The following is a 27,922-nucleotide window of genomic DNA, read 5'->3' on the forward strand; positions in this document are numbered from 1 at the left end:
CATCATTAATCATAATTTTCAATTAATAATACACTTCTAAAAATTATTTTTACAATTTTTTTTCTAATATCTTGAACTCAGCCTTTCTACCATTTCTTTAATTTAATTATATTCCATAAATGGAAATTAGGCTCAGAGCTGTGGAAAATTGAATATGTCTGTTTCCTCTTTGAATTATCACACTAAATTTAATAGTAATAAAAAAAAAACTCCCGAAAGGGTTAATAGCAACTTTCCTTGCACCAGGCTCCGAATCCAGCAATCGTGCAAAGGAACGATAATTAAAAAATAGAAATTATGACACGAGCGGCGCGTGACGTCCATTTCTAGCCAAGTTTCTCTGACATTCTCTCGAGGCAATCGAGGTTTGACGATTAGAAACGGTTGGCGATTGGAAAAGCATAGGGAGTCGTTAAAGCGAACAGGCGATTATTATTATTAGATTAGCACGGTTGCAGAACAAACGCGAACCCACGCAACAATTCCCTTTTGACGAGTTTTCGAACACCGCGAAAACGAGGAAATCGAGAACACGAGATCACGTTGAAAAATAATTAAAGGCAGCGTTTCGTTTCGTGGGCATCCGTTGTATTTAAAAATAGCGTTGCATGATTAGCCGGTGATCTATAGATGCAATTGACAGGATTCATCCTGCTTCGATTAATATCGAAATTAATATTTAATTCCTGAAATATAAATCTTATATTGATTGATTCTTGATTGTCGTGCTTCACCAAATATTCTTTTCCTCGTCGTGATTTTTTTTATCCAATTTATCGAACCCATCCTTTCCATATCTTTTTCTTCTTCGATCGAAAGAAAATCGGTATACTTTCCTGCCGAGAAATTTGAAGATTTGCTTTCTTTTGTGACATTTACACTTCATATTTATTTTGATTGTCATAGGATTATTCAATTTTGTAAGAATAGCAGAGAAGATTACAATTTCCAACATCCGATTTATTATATTATAAAATTTACAGTTTCCATCCGTGAAACAACGTTTTATTTTGCACGGGAACATTGCAACCATCCACTAGCGATTTTTATCGTCAAAGCAAAAGCCAAATAAAATGGCCGTTTATTTATGTAGTCGCATAAACGTGCTTTATTGACCGTAACCGAATGTTATAGCGGAACACGCTTTCAATATACATATGCCTTCGTTGTTTTTCCCTTTTTCTTTTTTTCTCTTTTTCTTTTTTTCTTTTTTTTTTTTATTCTCCTATTTTTTGTTTCACCTATTCCGATAGACAAATTCAATAGCGCGCGCACCCATGATTCTGGTGAAAATTGCCACGTCGAATCCTCACGTTTCGCTGATATAAATGTTTCAATATTGGTAACGTTGAATAATCAAGTCTCAAAATACAAAATTAGAGTGTATAATATACGATTCTTCCATACATTATGCAAGAATGTTTATTAATGTTTATCATATTTATGAAGTAAACGAATGATACACGAATTGTTTTCCGGCTAGGATCACGATTCGATCTGAAATATTATTAACAATGTTAGAAAAATATTTTTATTACAAAAGGAAATTACCACGATTTATAACATAGATACTGGATTTCTATTAAAGGAAATTTATTTAATTTATATAATACTTGTCATAACTTGGATCGATCCTTTGAATATTCTGAATCGAATAGATTCAATGACTTATGGATCTCGTATTCGTTTCATTTTTATACAAATAAATACTGAAAATACCAAATCTATCTTTTTCACAATTAATAAAATTATGCAGATACTTTTAATAAAGAACACACACTTTGATTTCTCTGTAAAATATAATTTCATGGAGGAGTAAAAGATGAATAACTTCAAGTTAATGACGTAGTAAACTTTTTTCCAGCTATTTCTACTTTCCTATATTTCAAAATCACTCTCAACTTCGAAAAAATTGAAAACTCAGATATTCAAATACCCGCAGCAGATTCGATAATTGCTAAATTTAGAAATCGTTTGATTATTATTCAAAACTTTTCAAGTCGAAAAATCTTGAATATTCGATCTTAAAGCCTCAAGTTTATTTTTTTTCTCCCCCCTTATATTTATAAAACTAATCTCTATCAAGCTTCGACGCATCGTATGAAAGGCAAGATTTTTAAGAGTTGCCCACGTCTCGAGATCAACACAGAGATTACGTTTATTAAAACCAGCGCAAAATTACACGTGTGCACGCATACACACACCCGTCGAATAAACTCTCGACCATGCGTGCCTATTACGCAATGCACATTTGTAGCGGGGTGCATCAACGATGCTATTAATAATGAATCCAATGGCAAAGCTCTAAACGTGGTTGACCTTCGTCCTTAAGGCGAGCGGAGTAGCCATTCCGATGTTTTGTTCATTTTATACAGAAGCATCCGGACGCCATGTTTTACCGCGTGCAAGTCTAATGAATAAAAAATCCAATTAACGATGGCCGTAGTTGCGCCATTCACGGTAATTGCGTTCATTCGAAAGAGAGAGAGAAAGATTCATAATGTCACGGCATCACGCCACATTTACCGAAAAAATTTCCCTCTTTGAATTCCGCGTATGAGGCAAAAGTCGAACGTGCGATTGTACTTATTTTTATCAATTCTTAATTACAAAAATGTAACACGAGATGATTCGTAAATAAGATTAATACGTTCGAAGATAGAAAATTCGTATTGTAATTTTTTTAACGAGATGTTATTTTACGATACATATCTTTATTTATATTTTTGTAACGTCACTTTAATTATAATCATTTATATGTAAAATAGATACTGCAGGTAATTCCAGTATTAAAATTGATTTGACGCGCGTTTTATTATTGTGTATGTAATAAAATAAATTTTAAATTACATTAAAAGCGAGTGTTAAAAAAAAAATACATTAAAACGAAGTGTTAAAAAAAAAAATATAAATTTTCAATTCTAAATTACGAAACTTACGAAAGTTATATTATTGAAAGAATTTTCCTTTCGGATACAAAGTCGAATATCCGCAAAATAGAATTCAAAAAATTTGGAAAAATTCGGATCAGCTTCTATTCGCCTTTAAATCGAAATAAATCGATATTGAGTAACAATTATCTTTTCTCAAAACAAAAATATCAATTACTTTAATTTTCTGAATTATTAACCAAAATAAATATATCGCCTCCTCTGTTTAAATTCGATTATTCCCGACGACAGGTTTATCGAGAAAATCTCGAGATTCCATTTTCTTCCAAATCTGTTCTCGCGGATTCGATAAAATCGATGAAATCTACAGAAGGAGAAGAAGAAGAAAAAAGAAAAAAAAGTCAGAATACTTTCGACGCTTTCACGAGACAGATTCCAGCCGAGATATACGAGCGATCCTATTATAATACGACACCGATCGGGATAAACCCGATCGATCTTTCGCGGTCGCGTGGTATTATGCGATCGAGGGAACGACTCGAATAGAGGGATCGCCGCGCGAACGCGTAAATTCGCAACACGACACGCGATTAATGCGAAAATCGGTCCCACGACGATTCATCTCTCTTCCCCTATCGATTATCGAACCGTGACCGTTCCATGTATCCACGAATCGATCCCACGCGGAGAAAAATGATTCCTCTCCTCGCTTCTCCAATGTCGCGCTCGTTTCGAGGCATCCAAGAGGTATGACGGCTTTTGACCGCCAACTATGAGATAACGACCAAGATATCGAATACCTTCCTTCGATATTTTCCAAATAAATCATCGATGATTTTGTTTGAATGTCACGGGATTGCACGGAAATGGTTTGAGGGAGAAGATTTTATCGTTAAGAGGGGGCACTTTTCGAGGGTAATTGGTAATAGATAATATTTATTAGAAAAGAAAATTCATTAAATGCAGATGTAAGGAGACATTTTGATAATTTAATTGGACAAAATTCGAAAAAGCTTTATTTGTAAGATTGTAAAAAGAAATAGTTAAAGAATAAACTTAACGAACGAATGATTAACGAAAATTTTTCCCCGCTTAAGGGATTAAATTTTGCATAAAAAAGAAATCAGTTTAGGAATAGAAGATTAAATTTCGTCAAAAAGAATTTTTTAATTTTTATTAAAAAGAGAATAAATTTGTATCATATTAATAAAAGGTTTGGATAAGCATTTTTTCCATATTTGTTTAAAGAATTCGAAATGATAAAAATTTATGAGAAATTAAGATAAATTCTTTTTTTTTTCTATACACGGTTCGCGTTAATCACACAAAGATACGTCTTTTCTGTGTTATCTTTTAACCGCCAGTCACGTAAAAGCTTTTCCCATGGGTAAACATATTCATTTTTTTCGCGGCATATATTTTATACACTTTGTACACAAAGATGAATTGTTCATGTTCAGACCTAATACTTTTATTGTTTTTTTTTTAAGCTTTTGATATATCTGGAAAGATTCCGTCACATTTATCAGCGTCTCTACCATGTTATATACACAATATATCGAGTCAAATATTTAACACCTCTTTTTCAAATAAAAATATATAGATTCAAAAAGTGTAATTTTATTCATTTTATAATAATTTCAATTTACTAAGAAAATATTAATACGTAATAACAATTTTTTTGAACGTCATCCTGAATTGAAACCTACAAATTTAATTTTTCTTTTTTGAACAGATAATATGTAATAAAAAAGACAAATTCAACGAACACAGTTTTTAATTAATGATCATCTGAGCGAAATGAAAGGGTGGTGACCCAGTAACGATGATCGTGGCAAAAATTAGCCACAGCAATGCAACTTTCACTGTTAACACAATACCTTAGCCGAGGCCATCTAATAAGAGCAAGATGAATATTCAAATCTCCTCTTCTGTTCGTTAGAATTCCTCTCGTAAACTGTGTCTAATTGATGATAAATGCAAAAGCGCTCATCACGAGTCATTCTTATTTCGACTTGTACAATTTATCACACTTATTAATCGTCGTTTCATCAAAAAGAGAAAAATGTGACCATGATTTGTAAAATTTTCATTTCACTTTCGGTCAAATTTATTACGTATAAAGTTAATTTTTGTTAAAAGTTTGTGTTTTCGTTGAAATTCACATCTATCACGCCTACGTACGATATCAAAGAGGGAGGATTTGATGATGAAAAAAATATAGACGCATATTTCGTAAAAACCACGAAATTTTCCATCTATGTCAGTTTTACCGTCGGAACCACGTGAAATATAACGTTAATATTTGTGCCTGTTGACATTTCTATCGATCGAATGGTGCAATCTCGCGTTCCACGATATTGTTCGTCCACAATAGCTTCGCACCACGTTGCAACATGCATTTACAAACATTTGCAAATGTATAAATAATAATTATTGGGAACGTTTCCGTCTCTTCGTTGTGAATTCACACCTTTGTGGATTTATTGCATAATCATTTGTATTAGATAATACAATGTTTCGTGATAGGAATCCTTTAAAGACTTGTATTTTATTATTGCTAAAAAATTTAAAAAAAAACTAAAAATTACTTATTAAAAATATACAAAATTTTTTGACGTAGAAAATGAATAGATATTGGATGACGATTTTGCTGAATTTTATTTCTAAACGATTTCATAATGAACAAAAAAAAAAACATTCTAAGAAAGTTAGTACTTGAAAAGATCCCTTGAAACGACTCAAATATTTGATATAAATCCAAGGAACGAAAAAAATTTCACAAACAGAATAACAATTTACAGAGTATTATCTTTCTATCCCAATTAATGAAAGAAAAATAGCTAAAATTAGTAGCGAAGAAGAATTAAAAATTCTTTTGAATCGAATCTCGAAGAATTTAATTATCTTATTCCAAAGTAATAATAAGAGTTTAATAAATCAAAAGAGCGCAGAAAATTTCACTTTGGAATATGCAGAAATTCACAAAGTAATCACATTTCTAAGGGATAATGATCATTCGCGAGAGGGAATAATCGGGGTGGAAAAGAGAAGAAAAATGATGACAAAGAGCATGGAGCAATAGTCCTCCCTTCTTCTCCTGTCGAACGTGAAATTGTAGACTCGCGGAATTTATTTCCTTCATTGTTCAATCTCCTCGAGGAAATGAGAATTTTCCTGAGGAAAATGATAAACCTTCTAGGCCCGAGTTCTCTAGACGAGTTTGAAATCTTCCTCGACACGATGATACCCGTTAACGACACGTTTTATAGCGACCGTTTAAAGACAAACAGGATGAAGATTGTCGTAATGTCGCATTATCTTGCTCGTGAGAAACTAACGTTTCCGGCTTCTCCACTTTTATTTCATCGAATTGCGTGCACCGTAATTGCGTTAATTTAATTTACATTTCCGTTGAAATTAATCTGAACGAGATGAGACGAGATGGTATCAAGAAGCAAGTGAGGAAGAAAGAAAAGACCGTTACTGCTCTAAAAGCCAAAGCTTTCGATAATTTTCTGATTGATAAAACTTTGAAATAAATAAAACGAGTATCATTTCGTTATTTGATAATAAAATTATTCACCGAATAAATTTGATCGATTTTTTTTTTTTTTAGATGAGAAATAAATTAAGACTCTCTGTGTTATCCGATTCTGATAGAACGTTCAACTCTCATCGAGTTTCTTTCAATACGTATTGCTCATCCCAACATCTATCTCTTTTGTATTTCACTTTACCCGTTTTGATATCAAATAAAATAGAACACGAAGTTATATAGCTTCGAAATATCGTATTCGATGAAGAAATATTCTCTGCTATTGCAGAGATTAAAATAAGCGCGTTAAACTAGCTCGCTACGAATGCAATTTCATTCTCCTTCCACTTGTAAAAAGTTAATACCCCTTATCTTATCATCGGATAAAATGGAATTGTAAGTACATTCCGATAAAAAAATGTATTTCAAACATGTAGTTCAACCGTAAGATACGGTAATTATTAACACTTGGATCTGCGAGGTTTTTTTTTTTCTTTTCTTTTCTTTATTTTTTTTTCCTTTTTTTACGTACGTAGAATAATGTAAATTTGATCGAGGCTCGTAAAACGTTCGTTATCGCGCCGCATACGTGGAATTTTTATATATCGTTATCTAGGCAATAGGTGCAATTTTATTACACGTGCGTATGGGCACGGGTACAGAAGATGAAACGTTTATCGGCAATCGTTATAATATTAAACGGCGGACGGTTTTGTTCTTGAAAACAATGGAACGCGAATGGAACGCGTGGGCGTTGATACGTGGGTTGCGCGCGAAAGACCTGCGTATGGTAATTCGAAACTTATATTTAATACCGGTCATAGAATCGCGTAGAAATAGTGTTGGCATAGTGATTTTCAGTTACGTTCCAACCGATAATCCATCCTTTGTTCGCGAATTGGAAAATTGTTTAGAATAAACGGAGGATTAAATCGCGATCTCGATGAAGAGGAGTCTTTCGGGGGTAAAAATTTGTTATGGACGTTTTCTTTTTTTTAATGGAATGGAAAGAAAAGTATATATATTTGTACGAAAAGGAAATTGTCTTTATTTAATAAGGAAATGTTTGTTAATAATAAAAAAAGCAGGAATACAAAAGATGCGTGAATGGAAAATCGTAAAAACCTGAGAAGTCGTTAAATGAAAATTTAATTGCATCGGTAATTCTTTTTATTTCAATCTCGATTGAGCAACGTGCATGTTAACGAGCGTTAAAGTTTTCTACATCAATGGGAGTTTTATTCACGTGGCGATAGTAAAAGGAAAGTTACTCATAAACGATACGTAGCTGTATAAAGGCTGGTGTGTACGCTTACAACCGAAGAAAACTGGTTTCCTGTCTAAACTAAGGAACGATAGAGTTCAATCGACCACTACCGTTAAACCGTCCAGCCGACAGAAAATACCTTTTCTTTTTTTTCTTTTCTCTTCTTTTTTTTTTTCGACACGCTCTGCAGCGAGAAGAAATGTTCTACTAAAGTTTCTCATCACGATACTTTCATACGATGACTTCAATCTCGTAACTTTAAATGATAAAAAGTTTTTAGATTCATTGTTATTCATTGTTGTGTGTCGTATGAATTTTCAAACGCAATTTTTCTTTTAGAAAATTAGTTTTATCCGATTTATAATAATAAATTTCAAATAGTACCATAAATTGTTAAAATGAAAAGAAGATATTCTTACGATTCATTTTTTTTAAATTAATTTTTCTATTCGAATCTGTATTTTTTTTTTTATAAAAAAATAGTGATCACGAATATAAAATAGTTGTGCATGAAGAAACATGTTTTCATAGCATGAACAAATAACGAAGATATTTATCGAATTTATTCTCGTTCAAATATAATATGTAAGTACATTTTTGATGTTATGATTTTTATATTACTAAATATTGTCATGCAACAATATATTTGAAACACTATTTATATAAAAATTCGAACAATAAAGAAAATAAAAACAAGAATCGAAAAAAAAACGTAAGATTAAAAATATAAACGTAGAAAATACAAAAATAAGTAAGACAAAATAGATAACCAAAATTAATTTTTAATTGACAATTTTGATTCGATGGAACTAATTGATCGCAGTGTATACGTGACAAAAGTGGCACAATTGTATTGGAATGAAACGATAGCACAATAAAATGCGACGATATTATAGTAACTATAATGGTAATGGCAAAAGTTTAAGGCTCGTTAGACAATACGTGTTCGAATTGCTGCTCGTTAATTTAATTACCTAGACGAATTTATATTTAATGATATCTTTAAAACGGAAATTAAAAATAATTCCACTTTCTAACATAATAATAAACAAAACAATAAAAATTCAAAAAGATCTATAATGATCTAAATCTAAAAATAAATTTTTTTGAGTTTCAATCTTCATTTCAATTACACCTCTAACCTCTTCGATAACTTTTCTTCTTCTTATTCGTTATTAATTTCCAAAAAACTACATCAATACATATTTTATTTAAAATTATTGTTCTGTAATCTTAAATATTCTCTATCCAATTTTTCCTTAAATTCTTCTAAATAAATAATAGAAACAAACTTCTCTATCATATATTTGATAACAACACATGGTTAATCTAAAAAAAAAAGTACAATCGAATAAAATTCAAGAGAATAGAATCCTAACACGTACAAAAGAGAAACGACACGGGGAGGATCGAGGCGAGTCGAAAGGACTTCCGGTGGCCGCCACCCGGAACACGAGAATCGCTCGAGCGAGAATGCGAGCCAGCCGCTTCGAGGAGAACAGAGGATGCCTCCAGGAGCCTCGAAACCGGCTACTTACCGCGTTAAAACGATCAGGTGACCACGCAATCCTCTAACAAGCCAGCGGAACGTCCGTAAAAATGCCGCAAGCTTCTTCCGCAGAACGATTCTCTCTTCGTATAACAACCGCTTTAACAGTACGATTTTCTGCACGTGGGGGATGTCGTTCCACGACCGCTTTTCTTTCTTTCTTTCTCCCTTTTTTTTTTCTTAACCCGTTGCTACAACCTTCTGTTCTTGAAAGTTCGCTCCATCTTATTTCTTTTTTTGTCTTCGGAGGAGAAAACGAGGGAAAATCGAGAACTGACCTTGATCGAAGCCAATTTTCTCTCTCTCTTTCTCTCTCGATATCAAAGAAATCGTCCGATTTCTAAGATTATTATTATTATTATTCCTTTTTTTATCAGATAGATGAAACTAGTTGTGTCACTTTTTATTATGTCGAAATGATTAAATTTGTATACTTTTTGGTCGATGGGTAATAGAAATTCTTTTCCCATAATCAAAAAATAATCTTGTAGAAAATATATTTATTTGAATATTATTTGAATGTATTTATTTATTTAACAAGACACAAGATTAATTAAATGAGGATAAAAAGAAAATTTTGATCTCTTATTTCTTTACATCACCTACGATTTTTCATTTTTCCTTTATAAATTTTATATCTTACACGCGTCGCTGTAATACAACGCATCGACGACTTTGAAATCCCTTGGGTCTAGACAAAGATCCTTCTATATATACAGCTATATATTTTCTCAATCCAACACGCAAGCGTACCACGTTACGTATATGTTAACAACAATGGAAGTCTTAGACGATTTTTATGCATAGAATTCGAAGTATCTTCATCCATTTTTACATATGTCTTTCTTCTTATCTTTTAAGTTGATCCACGAGTTTAAGTAGATTACATCGTAGAAAGATGATAGTGCTTCGTAGAAAGATTATTCGAAGCTCCTCTGGATTTGTTTCACGTATTCTTTTTTATTTTTCCACGAATCATGCGTCTCAAATTTAAATTCGTCCCGTTTTCGCGACGTTTCTTTTTCCACAATTTCATGGATTTTCATATTTCCATACACATATTCCATACATTTGTCGAATCTTTTTGATTTAAATATTTTAAGACGAGCAATTGGTTGAATATTTCAGAGAATATTCACAATTTCCTTTATAAAATTCATAATATACAAGAAAGACGGAAACCAAACTACTAAGCTTTAAAATGTAATATTTAAAAGACTTTACGTGTACAAGGAGATAAGCATTATGGTTTCACATGATGCGTTTCAAGTTAAGATCTTTTCCTGTTTCAATATTGTTCGCAACATCAGAGTAAGAAAAGTCCTTCCAAAAGTTATTCTCCACAGATAATATCCTTCCCTGATATTATTTACATTTCCTGTTTATCTTGCAAAAATAATTACAAATATAAAAATTCCTCTTTAATCTTGAACCACGCGACATTCTTTGTCGATACCTCTTCGACTGGTAAATTGCTTCGATCGTAGGATAAACGTTTCCTCCTCCGAGGGGCACCGTCTTGGAACAGTCTTGGAATGGAAAAAAGCGGCGGAAGAATTAATGGAGGGGGAGAATACGTCGCACTTCCCATGATCTATCGTTCTAATGATTAAACGTCGTAATGATAGCGAGAATTCACGTTGAACAACCGGCTATCATCGGCATGACATCCTGCAGATTCGAATTCGTCACGTACACGCCACGGACACGCGAACCATGACCCGGCCAGTTGATAGACCAGTTGCCCTAAGCGCTCGATCACCGTTGCGAAAAATAAAAATGACGACAGTTCCGTTCTTTATATTGGCCACATCTCAGCCGTGACGAGTTATTCGCCGCGTAATGCTCGCGAATTCGATCAGGACTCAGCTTTCGCGTATGAGAGAGATGTGGAGAAATTATTTTTTAATAAAAGAGACGTGGTAGGAATTTATCGTATTTCTCGAAAATAAGATACTGTTGATGTTGGAGATTTGAGGTCAATGATGATTATTAGTAGAAGTATTCATTTTCTGCTGATAAATCGATAGATTGGTTAAAAAAAAAAATTGGATTAATTTTTGTCAACGTATCGATCCAACTTCTTCGATTTCGGTGATAATCTTCCGATAACAAAATTCTGAACACGAAGTTTAAATCGTATGATCCCCTTTTAAAAAGGGACAAGACAAGAAATTTTAAATAGCGAGAAGTCCTCTCTCATCCGTTCAACTTAACATTCCAAATTAAGGGAAAAAACGATGGAAGAAATAATTCGATTCACTGCTGCAAAATGGAACAAACAGCGAGAGATTACGTAAGAGAGATTCACCAGCGAGCAAACGAGGCAGTGGCAACTTTTTGTCCTGGTGGGCGTGAACGAAACACTTTTGCAAGGCACGAGACCTGTTGAATGCTTGCTCGTTTACGCAATCATCACGGGGAGGGGGACGATTAGAGAATACGTAAAGGGGGAATAAATCCCAGGAGAAAGTCGTTAAAATCAACGACAGATCCGAGCTAAAATCGCTGCAATTCTACTTTATGGAAGGCAATCGCGAGCCTGTGAAGAAAAAAAGTTCTTAAAAAAGGGGAATAAAATGGGATTCTTCGCAAACGACAACGTAAACGAAGCAACCGTCGTTAAACGGATCTGTTTATCGTTATCGGGGCTGCAAAAGCATCAGCTCTGGGAAGATTGCTACTTTGAGAGGAAACGCCTATTCCTCTCGAAGAAGAAAATTACACGAATCGTCGCGTTTTAACGTCGTCACCTTCTTAACATCGCATCACGATTGGAATCCGGGGAATGGATCCACATGTTCCTTTCCTCTTTGGAAGTCTGGATCTCCTTATAAGTCTTCCACGCAGGAAAAACGATCTATTTTGTTCTCCAGTGCTTTTAAAGGCGAACACGAAGGAAAACAGGTGTGTGATCGAGTGCAGTGAATAAAAAAACTCCTCCATGTTGATGGACAACAACTCTCTATACATGCTCGCGATATTGTCTTCCAAAAAACAATATTATTGTTCATCCTCACAGATAGAACATGGCGTTATGCAAAACACCACATTTTCTCACTAATTACGAGCGCTCAACGTTATCCACGAAATTATTCGTGAGAAAGTGTAATGGTATAATGGTAACTGTAAAAGAGAAATATCTCAGGATTTTATGTTAAAAAGGTAAGGTTTCCACGCCGCGTTTCTATCTGCGTTCGTGCGGAATACGAGGGGCAAACATCGATCCCCGAAGAAATTCTCTCTTCTCGAAAGAAAGGAACAACGATCGGGAATCCAATCGAAGAAGGGAGGAATACCTGTGTATACATCGCGGTTGGGTATATCTCTCAATTTCGTGGTCCACGACAAGCAACGAGAGATAGAAAACCGAGATCGTTTCGATCCACGCGAGTCGTGCGGCTCGTGCCAGGCTATTTTCTCACGAATCCAGGCGGCGATCACGGCCTGGAAACCCGTGGGACGTCGTCCTATTCCGTCATGGAACCTTCTGCCTCCATTAACTCCCGAGGGTTATTGCCGGCCAACCAACTATCTGTAATTGGTACGAGGCAAAGTACGAGCGTGCGAGCCATCTCTCGTGTATCATCAACCTTCTTCTCCTCGCCTGTGCAGTAGACAGTGGTGCAACACTCCCGTTTCCGTTTCCACGCGCCGGATGTTCAACTCCCAGGGAACCATCCTGCCGAGGAGAGAATGGCCGAGAATCGTGTTACGTCCACGTAAAAGTTTCGAGTTTCGAGTTTTAATTGGGCCATTCGAGAGATCCAGTTTATCGGTCAAATTCATTTCGGCTGATCAACCGAGTAGGTTTTCGAAAATATATATATATGCGTATATATGCGTGATGAAATAGTCGCTCGATTTTTATTTGTTCATAAATCGTTGATGAAGGAATTTAAATAAAATCACGTCGCTCTTTTCTCCATTCCAGAAACTTTCAATCGAACAATTTTAACGTTTACTTTCAATTTACTTTCAAAGGATTATAGTTATTAATATAAGTGTATGCTATATTGTTCGAGTATAGTTTTATCGTGAGATCTGTATCGTAATTTGAATAAACGAGATATTCCCATCTTCTGAGATGAACAGACATTACACAAATTATTATTTTTAATCACGACGCGAAGAAACATCGGTGAAGCAACGATGATCAAGAATTAATCTCAACGTGATTTCAACATTCGAAACAAAATTCTATGGACGATAATTTACTATTTAGAGTGGACGTGTTTCGAGACTAATGTATTCGCACGTATCGCACCATACAATTTTCTCTAATCGCATCGAGCATTTCGCTCGCGTGAAAAGCTTCCCCAGAGTGCATAAACATATATCATTTAAATTAACTTGAGCAATGGCACGGCCATGTTCGTAATCCGTGGTTAACCATTAAATTCTGAGATAATGAGGATACCTCTGTTTAAATCTTGTGCCTCCTTCCCGAGTAGTAATCGATGACTTCGTCATCTCTTCTTATTTTTCTCCAAAGTGTTATTCCAAACGCGATATCTCCTCGATATGCGTTTATTTAAATTACAACTTCCTGGAATTAATAATTCCTATGCAAGATTTAGATCGATGATTAAGATTAACGGGATTGGTTAAATCGATTAGCCAGGAACGCTATTTGAAACTTCCTTGCATTCCCTTCGAGGCATCAAACTGGATCTTCTCCTTTCAATAACTTTTGTAATCTCGTTATCCAGATGCTCGAAGCGACGAACATATCAAGATCTTTATTGCGAATACATCGGAATAATCGAAACAAAAAATAAAAGAAACGTTCAAATAATTTTGTGAACCATCGTGGATACCTGATCGTAAAAATTGTAAAAGTAATTTTTCCAGCAAAGTAATCGTCGAGAAAAATTTTCAACGTAACAACATGTTAAACGTTGATTATTTAAAATATCGTGATAATTTATTTTCGCATCAAAAATGATGACATCCTGGATTCAATCTAAATAAAACGAACACGACACACTCGTTTCCATAAATGGTTGAACTTTAGATTACCTCTCAAAAGGAATACTCGCGTGTTACCACATGCGAGTTGACCTGGAAGAGGAAGAGGAAATTAAGCAACAGAGACTAGAGGAGCTCGTTCTGTCTGGATCTAACAGTTCCTTTCACCTCCTTCAAATTCTTCTCTTTCGCCCTAGCGGAAAGATTGAACCAGCCACGAATCAACTCTCATCTTTCGTGCTATCAAAAAGCTCTGAAACGAAATCAACCCAGACTGCATCATTCCAGAGCAGACAGGAATTATGTAACAGCTTATATTCTGAACTAACCAAAGTTTACCGGATCGCAAGATGATGTAAGTTTCGATTTCGCGAGTGTAAGAATGTCTTCGAGTAGAATATAATCATAGAAGAGCTGTATAATTTATTGCAGAAATATTAAGAAATAAGATACGCTAAATATTCATTCGAACACTTGAAGAATCAGAGCACATTAACTGGAACACATCTATAATTAATCAGTTTTGCATATATGAGAATGAGAACAATAATTCCAACGATTCGATCATTGATCTAGTAAAAAAAAAAAACCCTTTCTTTCTACAAGGAAACTCGAGTTACATCGAATTAACGCAAGTACATCATTAAAATTGGAAACTGCACAATGGAAGGTAGGAAGAGGAACGGTAAGACGTCCTTGTCCATCATTTATTTTTACCCCACGACGCGTACCATCGCGTTTATAGAGAAATATCACGAATCGATGTAACATTCAGAACACGACGGCCCACGCGACAATCCGTGATTCAATCGTGGGAACAACCATCGTCCTCTTCGAAAAGAATGTCATGGACGAAACGTACGTAGTTATTACGCGTAGATATCTGTTTACCTAATTCCGTTGTGCAAGAACGCTTTCAGTCATAACTGCTAATTATATCTGCCGGAGTATCGATACGATTCTCTTTTTTTCTCGATGCATCGTAATTATAAAAGATTTAATTTCATCCCATAATTAAAGAGATTTTCTATCGTCAAAAATAATAATAATAATAATAATAATTTCACATCTATTATTATGCTGCAATAACGTTGAAGTAATAAACCAGTTGAAACCTTGAATGAATCGAATTTAATGGAGAAAAGGTTATATGTTGAGACCAGGTTGTGTATATATATCACGAATAAATAAAAGAAGAGAGATATTGGATCATGATTAATATTCGAAAATTGTGGAAAATTTATTCGATTTCTTGTTTCCGTGATAAAAATAACTTTTCCCCGTGGGAGGGAATGAAAAATGTATCGTTGAATGAAGAAAAACTTGCCGTGAAAATGTTCACAAAATGGAAATTACGCAAATGGACGGAATAACGAGCTATAACGACCGTGAAAACTGATAAGCCGTATACGAAATGCCAAAAGTATGTATCAACGAGTTCGACTGATTTAAATAATGCTCGAGTAGATGTGAAAGGATTGTTTCGAGCGGAAAAGATTTTGAATAACTGTTTCAAATTGAAATTGTACTTTTGTGGAAAAACTTGTTCGAAGATATTTATTGCAATGATTTGTTATCAATTAACGCTGATAGAGAAGAATTAGAAATAGAAGAATAATCTCGTTTAAAATTGTCACATGAATTATATTATATTATACCTCGAATGAAAAGTATTGAAAATTGATCATACATCAAAGATCGTCCAAAAAATATATTCCGCAAAGTCGAAAATAATCCACGTGATGTGACTTAATTAATAGAAAATTCGTGATGGAAGAATATTATCGAAGATCACGTATATTCTACCGATTTAATCACAGAGAAGAAATAAAAGGCATTTCTATATCCCTTCGATGGATTTCCCGGGGGAATTTATATATAAGATTTATATAAGATCTCGAATTCTATTTCTTTTTCGCTCAACCGGATATTACAGGTTGCTTTTAAAGAGATAATATGAATGACGAGTTTGAAGCAAGAAGCAACTAAAATCGTGCGAACGATAGACAAAGAGTTGTACCACTTTGTTGATATATACAAGAAGAGAAGAATTGTTTCTTTATATAATGCATCTTACAATTTTCATCTCATAAGGAAGAACAATTCTTTTCAATTATCCCTTTGTATCCAATGTAATTCTAGATAACATCAATTTTCATATTTACATCCATATTTATATAACTGATCGAAACGAAGGGAGAATCTTCGCGTGTCACCCTCTTCCATCCCAACTACGAAAAGAAAACGCACGCTTTTATATCGCACAAAATCCCCTAAGAAATAAAAATTCATACATATTTTTAACATTTGACTCACAGGTATCGTTCCGTAAATCCACGAGACACACAATTCAATTTAACTCACTGACGCATACCATCGTATTATAACAACGACTAACATTTTTCCCAACCAAATCTCGAAAATCCTTCACCACCGAATCCGAATCCTCGTAAATTAATAAACCAATTTACAAACGAATTTGCAAGAAAGCATCGAGTTCAACGGATCGCGAGCCAGCTTCGATTGGTCGCGACTCGTGACGTGTCGCAACAGCCGAGAAAATACTCCGATACTCCGAGGAGAGGCCAACTTCGATGGAGAAATCCTTTATAATAATGGAACCGCGTGTTCCGTTACGGGCGAGCATCTTCACACTGGGGATAAACGAGAAGGGGCCCTCGTCTCCTCAAAGCGGCTGTAACTCAAAGCGGAGGAAGATGGCTTAGTCGAGTGGCGAGCGAGAGTCCAGGTAAAGGCCGTTGCACCCGGCCCTCTTCCGAGACCTCTGCCTCGGTCCTCTTGGTATAGCGGTACAACAGCTCTTTCTCTCTCGTCGCACGTACCGGTTACATACGTAGCGCGGCCACGGGCATACTCGACGCCCGGTGTGGCATACTTGTTTCCACCATGGTAATGGTGTGTTATGTTACGGCACATTGTGCCGCACCGAGAATCGACAATGACACATCAATTCGGACTGGCAGAGGAATACGACGTGTACGTACGTGTAAATCTCGCGTACGTGTACCACACCGGTCGAGCGGAGCAGGAATCGAAGCGGTTCTCCAGCGGATTGGGGGATCGTTCCACGCGTGAAAATTACTAGGATTTTTTCGCTTGCACGCGTCCATGAAATATAATAATTCTTGCGTTCGGAAAGATTTTATTGAACGGTTGAATTGGGTAATACGCGAGTGCGAGAGAGAGAGAGTTACATGTCGGTGAGATATATGGGTATGCTTGGATGAGTTTGGAAGAGAAGTCGATCGGAGGAATGTAGATTTTTAATATTGTTTAAGAAAATATTATAAAGGTCTGATTTGAATACTGATTTAATCTTGTTGGGATGAAACCAGTTATTCAAGAATTTAATGTATTCCGTGTAAATCAAGAGAGATTTCTTGTAATCGCGCAACAAGAACGAGATTACGGCTGTGACCAATGAGTCGAATGGTTATGTTTCCTTTTTCTTCTTTTACTAAAACGGAAATTTAAACTTCATAAAGAAAATGAACATTGAAATTTTCTAATCGACGATATAAATATGTAATTAACTTTACATAAATCATAATAATAGATCAAGAAACAGTATCAATCATAAATTATGTTTTTTCCTTACTACCAAGATCAGGCTCGACAAGAATTTTGATTTCATGAAACAAAAACGAGCAAAATATCTGAATAATAATATCACATTAAAATTATTATTCGATCAGCTTTATTACTTCCCAAACATGCATAAATTAATTGTATAATGATTTTATCTCCTGTACAATAATTACAAACATTGTAACGTATGAAACAAGAATAAAGAACAATTAGCAATATCAGCAATCAGGAAAATCAAACCTGTACATTTTACTTTATTTTCAAAATTGTTCAATCAATTTAATTTTCTGAGATTTCTTATATAACATCACGATGTATCAATCTCGTATCCTCGTATGACACACAGATCCTATGTAATCATTACATACCACAACAACAGGTTTTCTTCGAGAGAATCATCTTAAATCGAATAATGAGTACGTGTAATTTACCACAAGGTTGTTGTACAACAACAACAACCCAATGCCATCCATTAAGCCAACTTTATCCTGTCGCCACGAATCGAATCGATCCATTCAACTTATTCCACTACACGGTACCTCCTGATCGCTTCCTCCCATTCGTTTTTCCACGTTTTACGATCCCTTTACGCGCACGTTCGTTTATCCTTCGTAACCGGTCTTTCATCGTTTATTTCCACCATTCCACGCGATACTTCATCGAATCCATTAACCTACTTCGACCAGCTCACTTATATACCAACTCTGCTCGCTTAGACATCGTGTAACACTCTCCTCCAACCTTTAATCTTTGCTAACTAACCTACGGCGTTGAACGTTGAACTTTGTAATACTCTCACTTTTTTCCGGAGAAGATAAGTTGGACGATTGTCAACCCGTCCGAAGGATATCTTCTGAAAACTATTTTAGTTTCTTAGAATGTTGAGGAAGGTATGTACAAGAACACGTGCAATTTCTAATTTTCTGAGAGCACGATTAGAATTTTATCTATCACCAAAGATTAAATAATTTTTAATTCTTTAATTGTTTTCAACATTGTTCGAATACTTTAAGAATAGAACACGTGGAAATTAAAATAGGATTTTCGCGTGTGGTTGAAGGATCAACAAAAAACTTTGTCCCAAGATTTACTGTACATTTTCCAAACTGTACTTTGGGCATAAATATACCGCGCATAATTCTAACCAACCATCGAAAAATGTTCGTGAACTTTATCGCCTCTATCGCGAAACCTTTCCGGTAGCTCCCGTTTCTCAGGCTCTGATTATCATTTTTACCACACGCACTCCTTCTGCTCTTTTGCATAGTACCCCATCGTGTTTCGTATGCGTGTGTAACAGTATCCAAACCCACTTACACCACAGCGAGACTGCTAGTCACGATGGACTATGTACCTGTCGTAATGCTTCTTTTACAGCTGTACACACGGGACGTGTACTTTATGTTTTACGTTCGTTTCTTAATGGAATCGGGGAAAATGCGCAAATTGAAGATCGGTTACTCGTCGATTGAGAACAGTAAATTCACAAGGATTATTATGATAGAGATAATTGGACGATAAGTTCCTCGAAGGTGCGTTAAGCGAAGGTTATTTTAAAAATCAGAATTTTGTAGATCTTATTCAGTGAGACAGTGTAGAATAGAAAATTCGTAGTTTAAAATATGCGTCTTGAAATATCTTCTTACGATTATCGTAAACTTGGAAAAGACTATGGAGAGATTGGAAGCGTATGATAAATTAAAATATCGATACTATGTAAAATTTTACAAATATGTTTTCATAATCGTTATTCAAAATGTGAGAAAAATTTTCGAGTATAAAATTAATGTATTAAAAATGAAACTACTCTGAGCTTGACATGACCAATTTTAAATTCTTCGTGATATTTTCAATTATTCGAAACATCGCACGAAATGTCCATTTTCTAGAAAATCATAGATTAATCGATGCCAGACAATTCTTTTAGAGCCGTTTCGCTTGGTGGCTACAAAAGACGAGAAAAGGTTCACTATATGTATGTAGCACATTCTAATTACGATCTTTCAGTCCACCAACAAACGGTAGTTCGTTGCTTTATTGTAAAGGCGACCACATTATGCGAGACGTGAATCACGCGAGTAACAGTATTCGAAGCCGCAGTTCTTATGCATGCCGTCTTAAAAAAATTCTGATATGTCTAGAAAACATGATCGTTACATTATCGCTAGATAAATTAACAATTTTAAGAAAAGTTAAATTTTTCTTTTCTTTGAAAAAAATCTACCGAATAATTTTTTTTACCGAAATTATTTAATCTTTTTTTTTATTCAATGATTTTTCTCCTACAAAATATTATACGATATAATATTAGACAGATAGAATATTCGTGTCACGTATTAATCTTGGAACGGTAATCGCGGAACCTTTCTCAGGGTTTAATTACCATCTCAATGCTGTAACTCTCAACGCATTAACTCGTGAACTTTGTTTCACAAGGAAAACGTGAAAGTAACGTAATAAGCAAAGGATTCAAATTCTATAAGATAGAATATAGATCTCTGATATTCGATGATCTAATTTTTAAAAAAATCAAAATTAAAGTGTTGAATTCAATGATTAAATAATTAATTAGGAATCAAATGTTATAAGTTTCGTCGATTTCGTCGTCGAAAGTTATCCTATAATTTAATTTTTGAAAAATTGTTGAATTATTAAAAATAATTATAAATAGTAAGAGTTTTTAATTGAAAATTTATCTGATAAATATTTTTAGATTTTTAAAAATATTGGAAAACTTTAAAATTACAAGGATCAAAAGCGTAGGAGTATTCTATAATGAAAGAGGCCTTACAGGTGAATACGCACCTGCAACGTTCATTCACACATGCATCTACCGTAACATACGTTCACGTTCACACACATATAATATTTACCACGGGTAGCGTATAGTAGTAACCACCTGCTAGGGTCACGCATACCGTTTCATTCTAGCTGCATTCATCGACGTATGATGCATACGAGGACAACGTACGCCAAGAAGATCAAATTCACTATTCTAGACACATAAATATGTCATTTTTATTATAAATCTTCATCTTTAGCGTATCAATAATATTCTTTATCGTGAGACTAAATATCAATATTATCGTAAAACTATCGATTATAAGTTTGAAATTATTTTTCCAGCTAAATTTTCTTCTAAATTCTTAAATTTTACAAAACGATTTCTTCAGATATTAATGTACAAATACTTTCTCATAATTAATAAATAATTATCCTTGACAAATTCATTCGGATTTGTATAAAGCAAGCTAAATAAATTACAAAATAATTTTACCTCTCTTATTCAAAGTAACTTTTGCCCAATACTACATTCTACGTCCGTGCAACCGTGTCATTACACCATGAAATCTCTTTCTACATGCCTCTTTCTACAAGTGTAAACGTACACAAGACTTTCTTTGGACAACACGTAGATTTCATAGTCGGTAAGCGGAAAGCTAAAGACTTTTTCGATTGGGCAACCGTGATGCACCTTGATAATTGTGATTAACTATGGAACGAATATCGACCAGGGAATGGAAAAAATCACGGAGAAACAACAGACCGTGAAAAACGATCGGTCGATTACATCGAATTCGTATTTAAGCAACCGAGTGTTCGCGATGAATAAAGCAACGAGAGGTTATCGACATTTGTTCTCTTACTTGCATAGTCAGGATGTACATTGAACACAATGGAACATTGGTTATCTAAGTATCGATCGTTTGACTGATTGTGCAAATGCTTTGTTCTTGGCTTCTATAATAAATAATATAAATAATTGAAAATTTTTGTATCCCATATAATAAAATAATGATTTATATTGCATCAAATTAGTTTTCGAAAAGAAATTATCTTATTTCAAATATTCGAATGTTTTGTAAAATATTATAAACGGATTGATTATTATTTACATTTAAAAAATTTAAATTAATATTGTTAGATTTGTTTGAAAAAAGATAATGTTTACATACAATGAAACAAAGAATTGTTTGTAATTTGTATTTGACATAAAATTATGTAATATCTAACCGCATAATGGCATTGAAGTCGAAGTTTCACAGAACACGAGGAAAAATAACAGATATGTCGAGAATTATAATGAGAATTACAGCTTATTCTGTCTCGTTGTTTCGAAAAACAACGTTGCACGGTACAAGGACAATATTAACGATATTCTTGTTCTCGACTAACTTTCAAATATTGCAAAAGAAATAACTTCAATTTTCCTAAGGGCAAATGCATACCACTAGAAAGTTATTTATATTAATAATTTCGAAAAAATATTTTTAAAAAGAAATTCCTGCTTTAAGGTACATTCTGTTTATTAAAGTAAAAATTTTAAATATTTGAAATCATATATTAAATTCGGTAAATTTTATAATGTAAAATTGTTTTCGATTGAATAATAATTTATTGGATGAAAAGATGAAAATAAAAAGTTCATAATGAATGATTTGATATTGAAAAAAATTTGTAAAAGAAAAAATGAAAAAAGTCTGTGAACGAATAAAGAACGGTGACGGAAACAAGCTTGGGTTATTGACTGACTTATTAGGACAACTAGTTTGTCGAATTCCAAGACTATTTTTGTGACTATTATCTATTCACCTGTGTAATCAAACATCATTATTTATTTCATTTTTAATGTAAAAATGTCATTTATATTATATCCTAGATATATTATATAAGTTATCAATAAAAAATATTTTTTTTTAAAACTACTGTAATTAGTTTAATCACACAGTATCTTTTACTAATAATAATCATAAATAAAACTTTTTTTAGTTAATCTAAAACTTTTCAACTTTTATAAAATCAGGATGTCTCATTTATGAATACGTAATTAACTCAATCGAGTCATCTAATACATTTTATCGGTATATCAATTCAGTCAAGTTTACCAGGAAAAGCTTGAGGATAAAGAACAAGTCAGGGACAGGCAACATAACTGTTATCTAAGAGGAAACAGGTCGAAGGAAGATGGGTGATGAAAGATACGAAGTATAACAACTATAAAAAGTACCTGCCGGAATTAATTGACTCGATATACGGGAACTCGTGTTCTGAATTAGGTCGAATTACCTTTATATAAAAAAGAAACAAAACAACATCGTTTCAACTTGAGGAATTTCTTGCAAATAAAAGGCAATAAAAAGAATCATGATTGATATAGAAGAAGATCGACATATATTTTAATCAAAAGAACAAAAAATAAACGAAGAACTCTGAAATGGTATTTTCTATCGAATAAAATAAATATTAGGTAACCAGCCACGACTTTCGTTTTAATTCATATACAAAGACAGCCTATGTGCAGCTGCTTATAAAAATGTCCTTGTAATACTCAAGTACATATATAATGTTCCAATTTAATTAATGTGATCAAATTAAATATTGAAAAACATGATTTTTTTAATATTTCCTATTAAACCAGGAAAAAGTTTCAATATCTATAACGTTTCTCGATACACTATTTTATACGATACTATTGAATAACTATTAAGAATCAGATTGCACGTAATTTCCACGGAAATTATGTAAGAAGAACCACAATATATATATATAATAATAACCGCATTAGTTTTATTTCATTATGTTTAAACCGCAATTCGGTTTTGTGTTTGGTAATACTTTTTTTAATATACTAAAAACATACATACATGTTTTAATTTATTTTTTATGAATAAAGAAATCAAAAATAAATTAAAGCTAAACTAAAGATAATAGTTATTATTACATATATAGCATTTTCATACGACTTTCATCAAATTTCCATTTTTAATTTGTATTTGATACGGACAATAAAATAAATCGATAAGTAATCGATATCGCAACCATGAACTCGAAAGGCGGCGATATAACTGCGAGAAAGTCGTGGGCATGCGCAATCGATGCGTGCATCACTTCACTATGAATCAAGAAAATACGCGCGACTCGATCAAAAGAATTTTAAAAGCATGACTCACCGTCAGGATTGGTGAAATATCCCCAAGTGGGGGTCGCGGTAGCTGCCGATTGGAGGACCACGGCCAGAATACTGAGGGCTAGAGCACCGGCGGCGCCTCGTGCCGCGACGGCGCGTTTTTCGCTTCGATGTGGATCGGTTGTCGTCGTGGCGACCGCCCTTACACCTTGACGGTTGCTCGAATCGGTTGCCATTCTTCATGCCGTTTTCGTGTCTTCGTCAATCTCGTGTATCATGCAACAATCCAATATAGACACTTCCCGTCACTTCCTTTTACTTTTTATTCGATTTTATTCGATTGTCATGTTCCTTCGATTCACTTTCTCTTTTCGCACCAATTTCTCACACTTTTTCATAAATTGATTCGAGAACTGTAACGATCTATCGATGTCTGTGAATTTATATTTTCAGACTGATTGGTTAATTATTCGGCGATGAACATCTCATCGACGATGCACTTAATAATCGAATATTATACACTCCCGGTACGATGTCACGTAACACATCGAGTATGGATAGGCGCGTGCATGCACGCAATCGATAGTTCGAGGTGGGAGAAGAAAGAAGAGAAGTAGGGGGAGGTGTGTATCGGCTTAGGCGAATTCCACGTTCTGTATCACTCTTTCTTTCTTTCTTAACCAACAGAGAGAAAACCATATACCTTTACATCGCGTGTCTTTCCCTCTCACTTCCTCCCTTTTCAGCGAAAACCCTTCTCTATATACGCACCTTACCTCGTGGCTCAACCCAAGCCGAGACTTGAAACCGGTTTTTGCGATGCGCGAACCGGCGTTGGCTAAAAATAAAAGCGCCTCGGATTCTCTCTTCTTCGTTGCTTTATTCGCCTTTCGTAATTTTCTGTCTCCTCGTACGTTACACTGGAAAGAATCTTCCGGGACGTTCTTTTGACCGTTACACACGCGTTCGCACCAAAGAATATATCGAACATTCGATCACGACTGATCGAATCTCGCGCGGTCGATTAACAATCACATTCACCACCTGTCATCGATATTCGTCGACATATCAAGATGGCGTACAACGGAATATTACTTCCTCGATAACTACAAGATTTTCATTCTCATATTCTGGATACTTCTACGCTTCGAGTGTGAAATGTCACTTTCACGTCAACATCCCTTCTTCGAATTACTCGACTCACAAGACTTCTTCAACTGTGTTTACAAATATACAAGGTATGAGAAAACAGATAATTCGCTAGGTTAGGTTCGTGCGCGCTGGAAATACGAACCGCTTGATATTTACTGAGATGCTATAGTTATCGATCGTACGAGGATACGTTCGCTTCATTTCGTGCCACGTCTCCTTCTACGCGTTTCGTAACCGTTCTGCCACTCACTGCGCTTTATTATATCTTAGTATCCACATTGAGTCTCTTGAATCTCTACTTTAGAATCATCCACTGCGGCTGTTTTTGATGTGTCAAAGTTTCAAAATATATCGTTGAATATATCGAAATTTCCTACTCTTCTATGACGCTTTTCGCTGTGAGCTACAACTCTTCTTTATCGCCAACTTTACGCACCGTGTCACTGTGTCACGACGTATACAGACTCGCATACGTATAAACGTGTACACGCACACGCGTTAATAACAGGTTCTCGATTAAATTCGAATCACCGGCATACCGGTCGCATGTGCACACCAAACGTTATTCACAATATTTATACGAAGGAACCTGAATTTCATCGAATTATCCTGGTGTCCGTGATCAACAGAGAGACAAAAAACTTAACGGAACGACATAAACGCGAAAGAGACTTGCGAAATGTTTGTACTTGCGTATTCTAGCCGCGCTGCATACGTACGGGACAGCAGGAGAGAGAAAGAGGGAAAACAAGGAAAGAGAGAAGAGCAAAGGAGACGAGAACAGAGAGAAACAATACGCGTACGCGAGCCTGCGCGCTGCGCAGCATACTGAGGCGACCGGCACCGTCAAGCTGACTCGAATGCTCTTCACTGTGGCTTCTCCCTCCCTTCCTCCTTCTCTCTCGCACCATCGCTCGCGGCCACTACCCAGTGCTTTCCCCTCTCTTTTTCTCAACCATTCCGTCCCTTTCTTTCGTTATTCCTCCCTCTACACTTGGATTTGCATTACTGTCGTATGCTTTCATACTGCCGCCGTATATGCCCGTTACAATTGCATTCTTGGAATGAAATGCTCTTAAAAAATATGCGTTTTTTTTTCATGGCCAACTTGAGCGTTCAGTTGAAAGAATAAATTAACCAGATAATTCATGAGTGTTCGACGATGAATGTGATAAATGGAACGTTAATTTAATTTGCAGCTCATCAATTGTTAGTTGGTTCATATTCTACGTTTCTTTTGTATTAATAAATATATATTATAAATTGTAATAAATATATAAATTATATTATATTCGAGATAATATAATTTATTCAATTTAATTATTATTGATTCTATTGATATTTAATTGAAAAAATGTGTAAACTCGAAATATTGAATTTAAAAATTGATCACATCTTTTGGATCTTATATACAAATATCATGATATTTCGTGATGCAAAACGTTGATCTCGTGATATTATTTAAGAAATAAAAGCTTGATCAAAGCTTGTAAATTTATATTTTCTTTTATGAACGAATATACACGATCAAGTGTAAGACTTACAAGTAAAACAGTCAGACATCAATAAATCAACTTACATATTGCTCGTTTAAAAGCAAGATTGCTTTGTAACATTTAATTATACAATCGTTTTTTGAAAGAATTTAGTTATTTTATCATATATTTATTTTATAAATATATAAAAAGACTTCTAACAATATTTTCCTTTATTGAGGCAGTTACATTCCACAAGATAAAAGGCTTATTATTGAAGTTTCGTTATTCATCGTTCTTTTTCTTCTCGGAATAAATTTGAGAAATTCCTAAGTTATTAAATAAAAAATTCTTGACATAAATTACTAAAGATCGGATTGTTACATAAATATATATACATTGTATATATCATATCACAAACATTTAAAAAAAAATACAAGGATAACATGACGCAGGACTGTATAATCGCGGAAGTGTAACGATATCTCATATGCTTTACACACAATAAGAAGGAAACGCATTGCTATGCGTATATAATATAAAAAGTTAACGTGAACAAAATATGATAGCATCGTTATTAAATATCAGGATCATTAGTCGAGCATCACCTTAAACATGTTCGACTAAATGCGTCAACCATAATCTCGGTTCTCTTTCTCTCTCCTTGTATGCATCTCGAGGAATTTCCGTTCGACTTTGATTAAAATTATCATATAATATCATAAGTCAATCCGGTTCGCCTAATAAAATATTCATTAACATAAAAATTTGTTAATATTTCAATTTCTATCAGAAGCTTTTTAATTTTTATTAAATAGAAAGAATCTTTACCTGTTAAATTTTCGTTTAATTAAAAAATACTTTTTGAAAACATCGATATCGCGATCTTCGTTGCTTGAAGATTTTACTTCTTCCTTGTGATTCGAATTATTTTTCCTATAAAAATTATTTATATTTATATTAGAAATTTGAAGATATATAATATTTCATATATATTACGAAATAATTTAATTGTTTCTATCATTCTATCGATATAGAATAATCATCATCGGTACAAAATTATCAAAAATATAATTAATAACGAAATATAATCGAAATTGTAAATTGGAACAATATAGATTAAAGCCAAATATCTAAGGGCAAAACAAAATAAGCAATGTATTGTGATTAAATTAATTAACATTTTCTGATTAAATAACCCGTGCAATATGATTTCCTTGCACCTATTTACAATTTACGCTTGTAATAAATTAACTAATAATAACGTTCGTTCATTAGCACGGCGCACCGGCAAAGGTGTGCGGCAATATCGTATTCCTGTTGAAATTATAGTTTCCACGGGATGTTTCTGGGTAATAAACTTACAGCCCTGGAAGCATTGCGGGAAACACGTTATTTCACGATCGATCAATCGCAGACACGATCTATAAAAATATTCAAACTCTGTTAAATTTTCTTCTTACGCTCTGAGATGAAGCATTTAAACAAGCATCGAGTGTTTCTTTTCGAAATGAAAAAATTGTCGTTACGTTAGAGTAAATAATAAACGTGTGTTCATTTAC

At 34.2% G+C, this 27,922-nt stretch overlaps 1 protein-coding gene across 1 annotated transcript in view; it reads right to left on the reverse strand.

Moving 5' to 3' along the window:
- The window catches only part of LOC107996870 (uncharacterized), a 49,772-nt gene extending 21,850 nt beyond the window's left edge, over positions 1–27,922 (reverse strand). Inside the window, exon 1 of the mRNA XM_017055174.3 lies at positions 23,777–27,922. Coding sequence (XP_016910663.1) covers positions 23,777–23,969 — 193 coding nt within the window. The 5' untranslated portion in view covers positions 23,970–27,922. The remainder of the gene's footprint in view (positions 1–23,776) is intronic.

This window comes from Apis cerana, linkage group LG2, assembly GCF_029169275.1.
Source record: "Apis cerana isolate GH-2021 linkage group LG2, AcerK_1.0, whole genome shotgun sequence".
NCBI classification, from domain to species: domain Eukaryota; kingdom Metazoa; phylum Arthropoda; class Insecta; order Hymenoptera; family Apidae; genus Apis; species Apis cerana.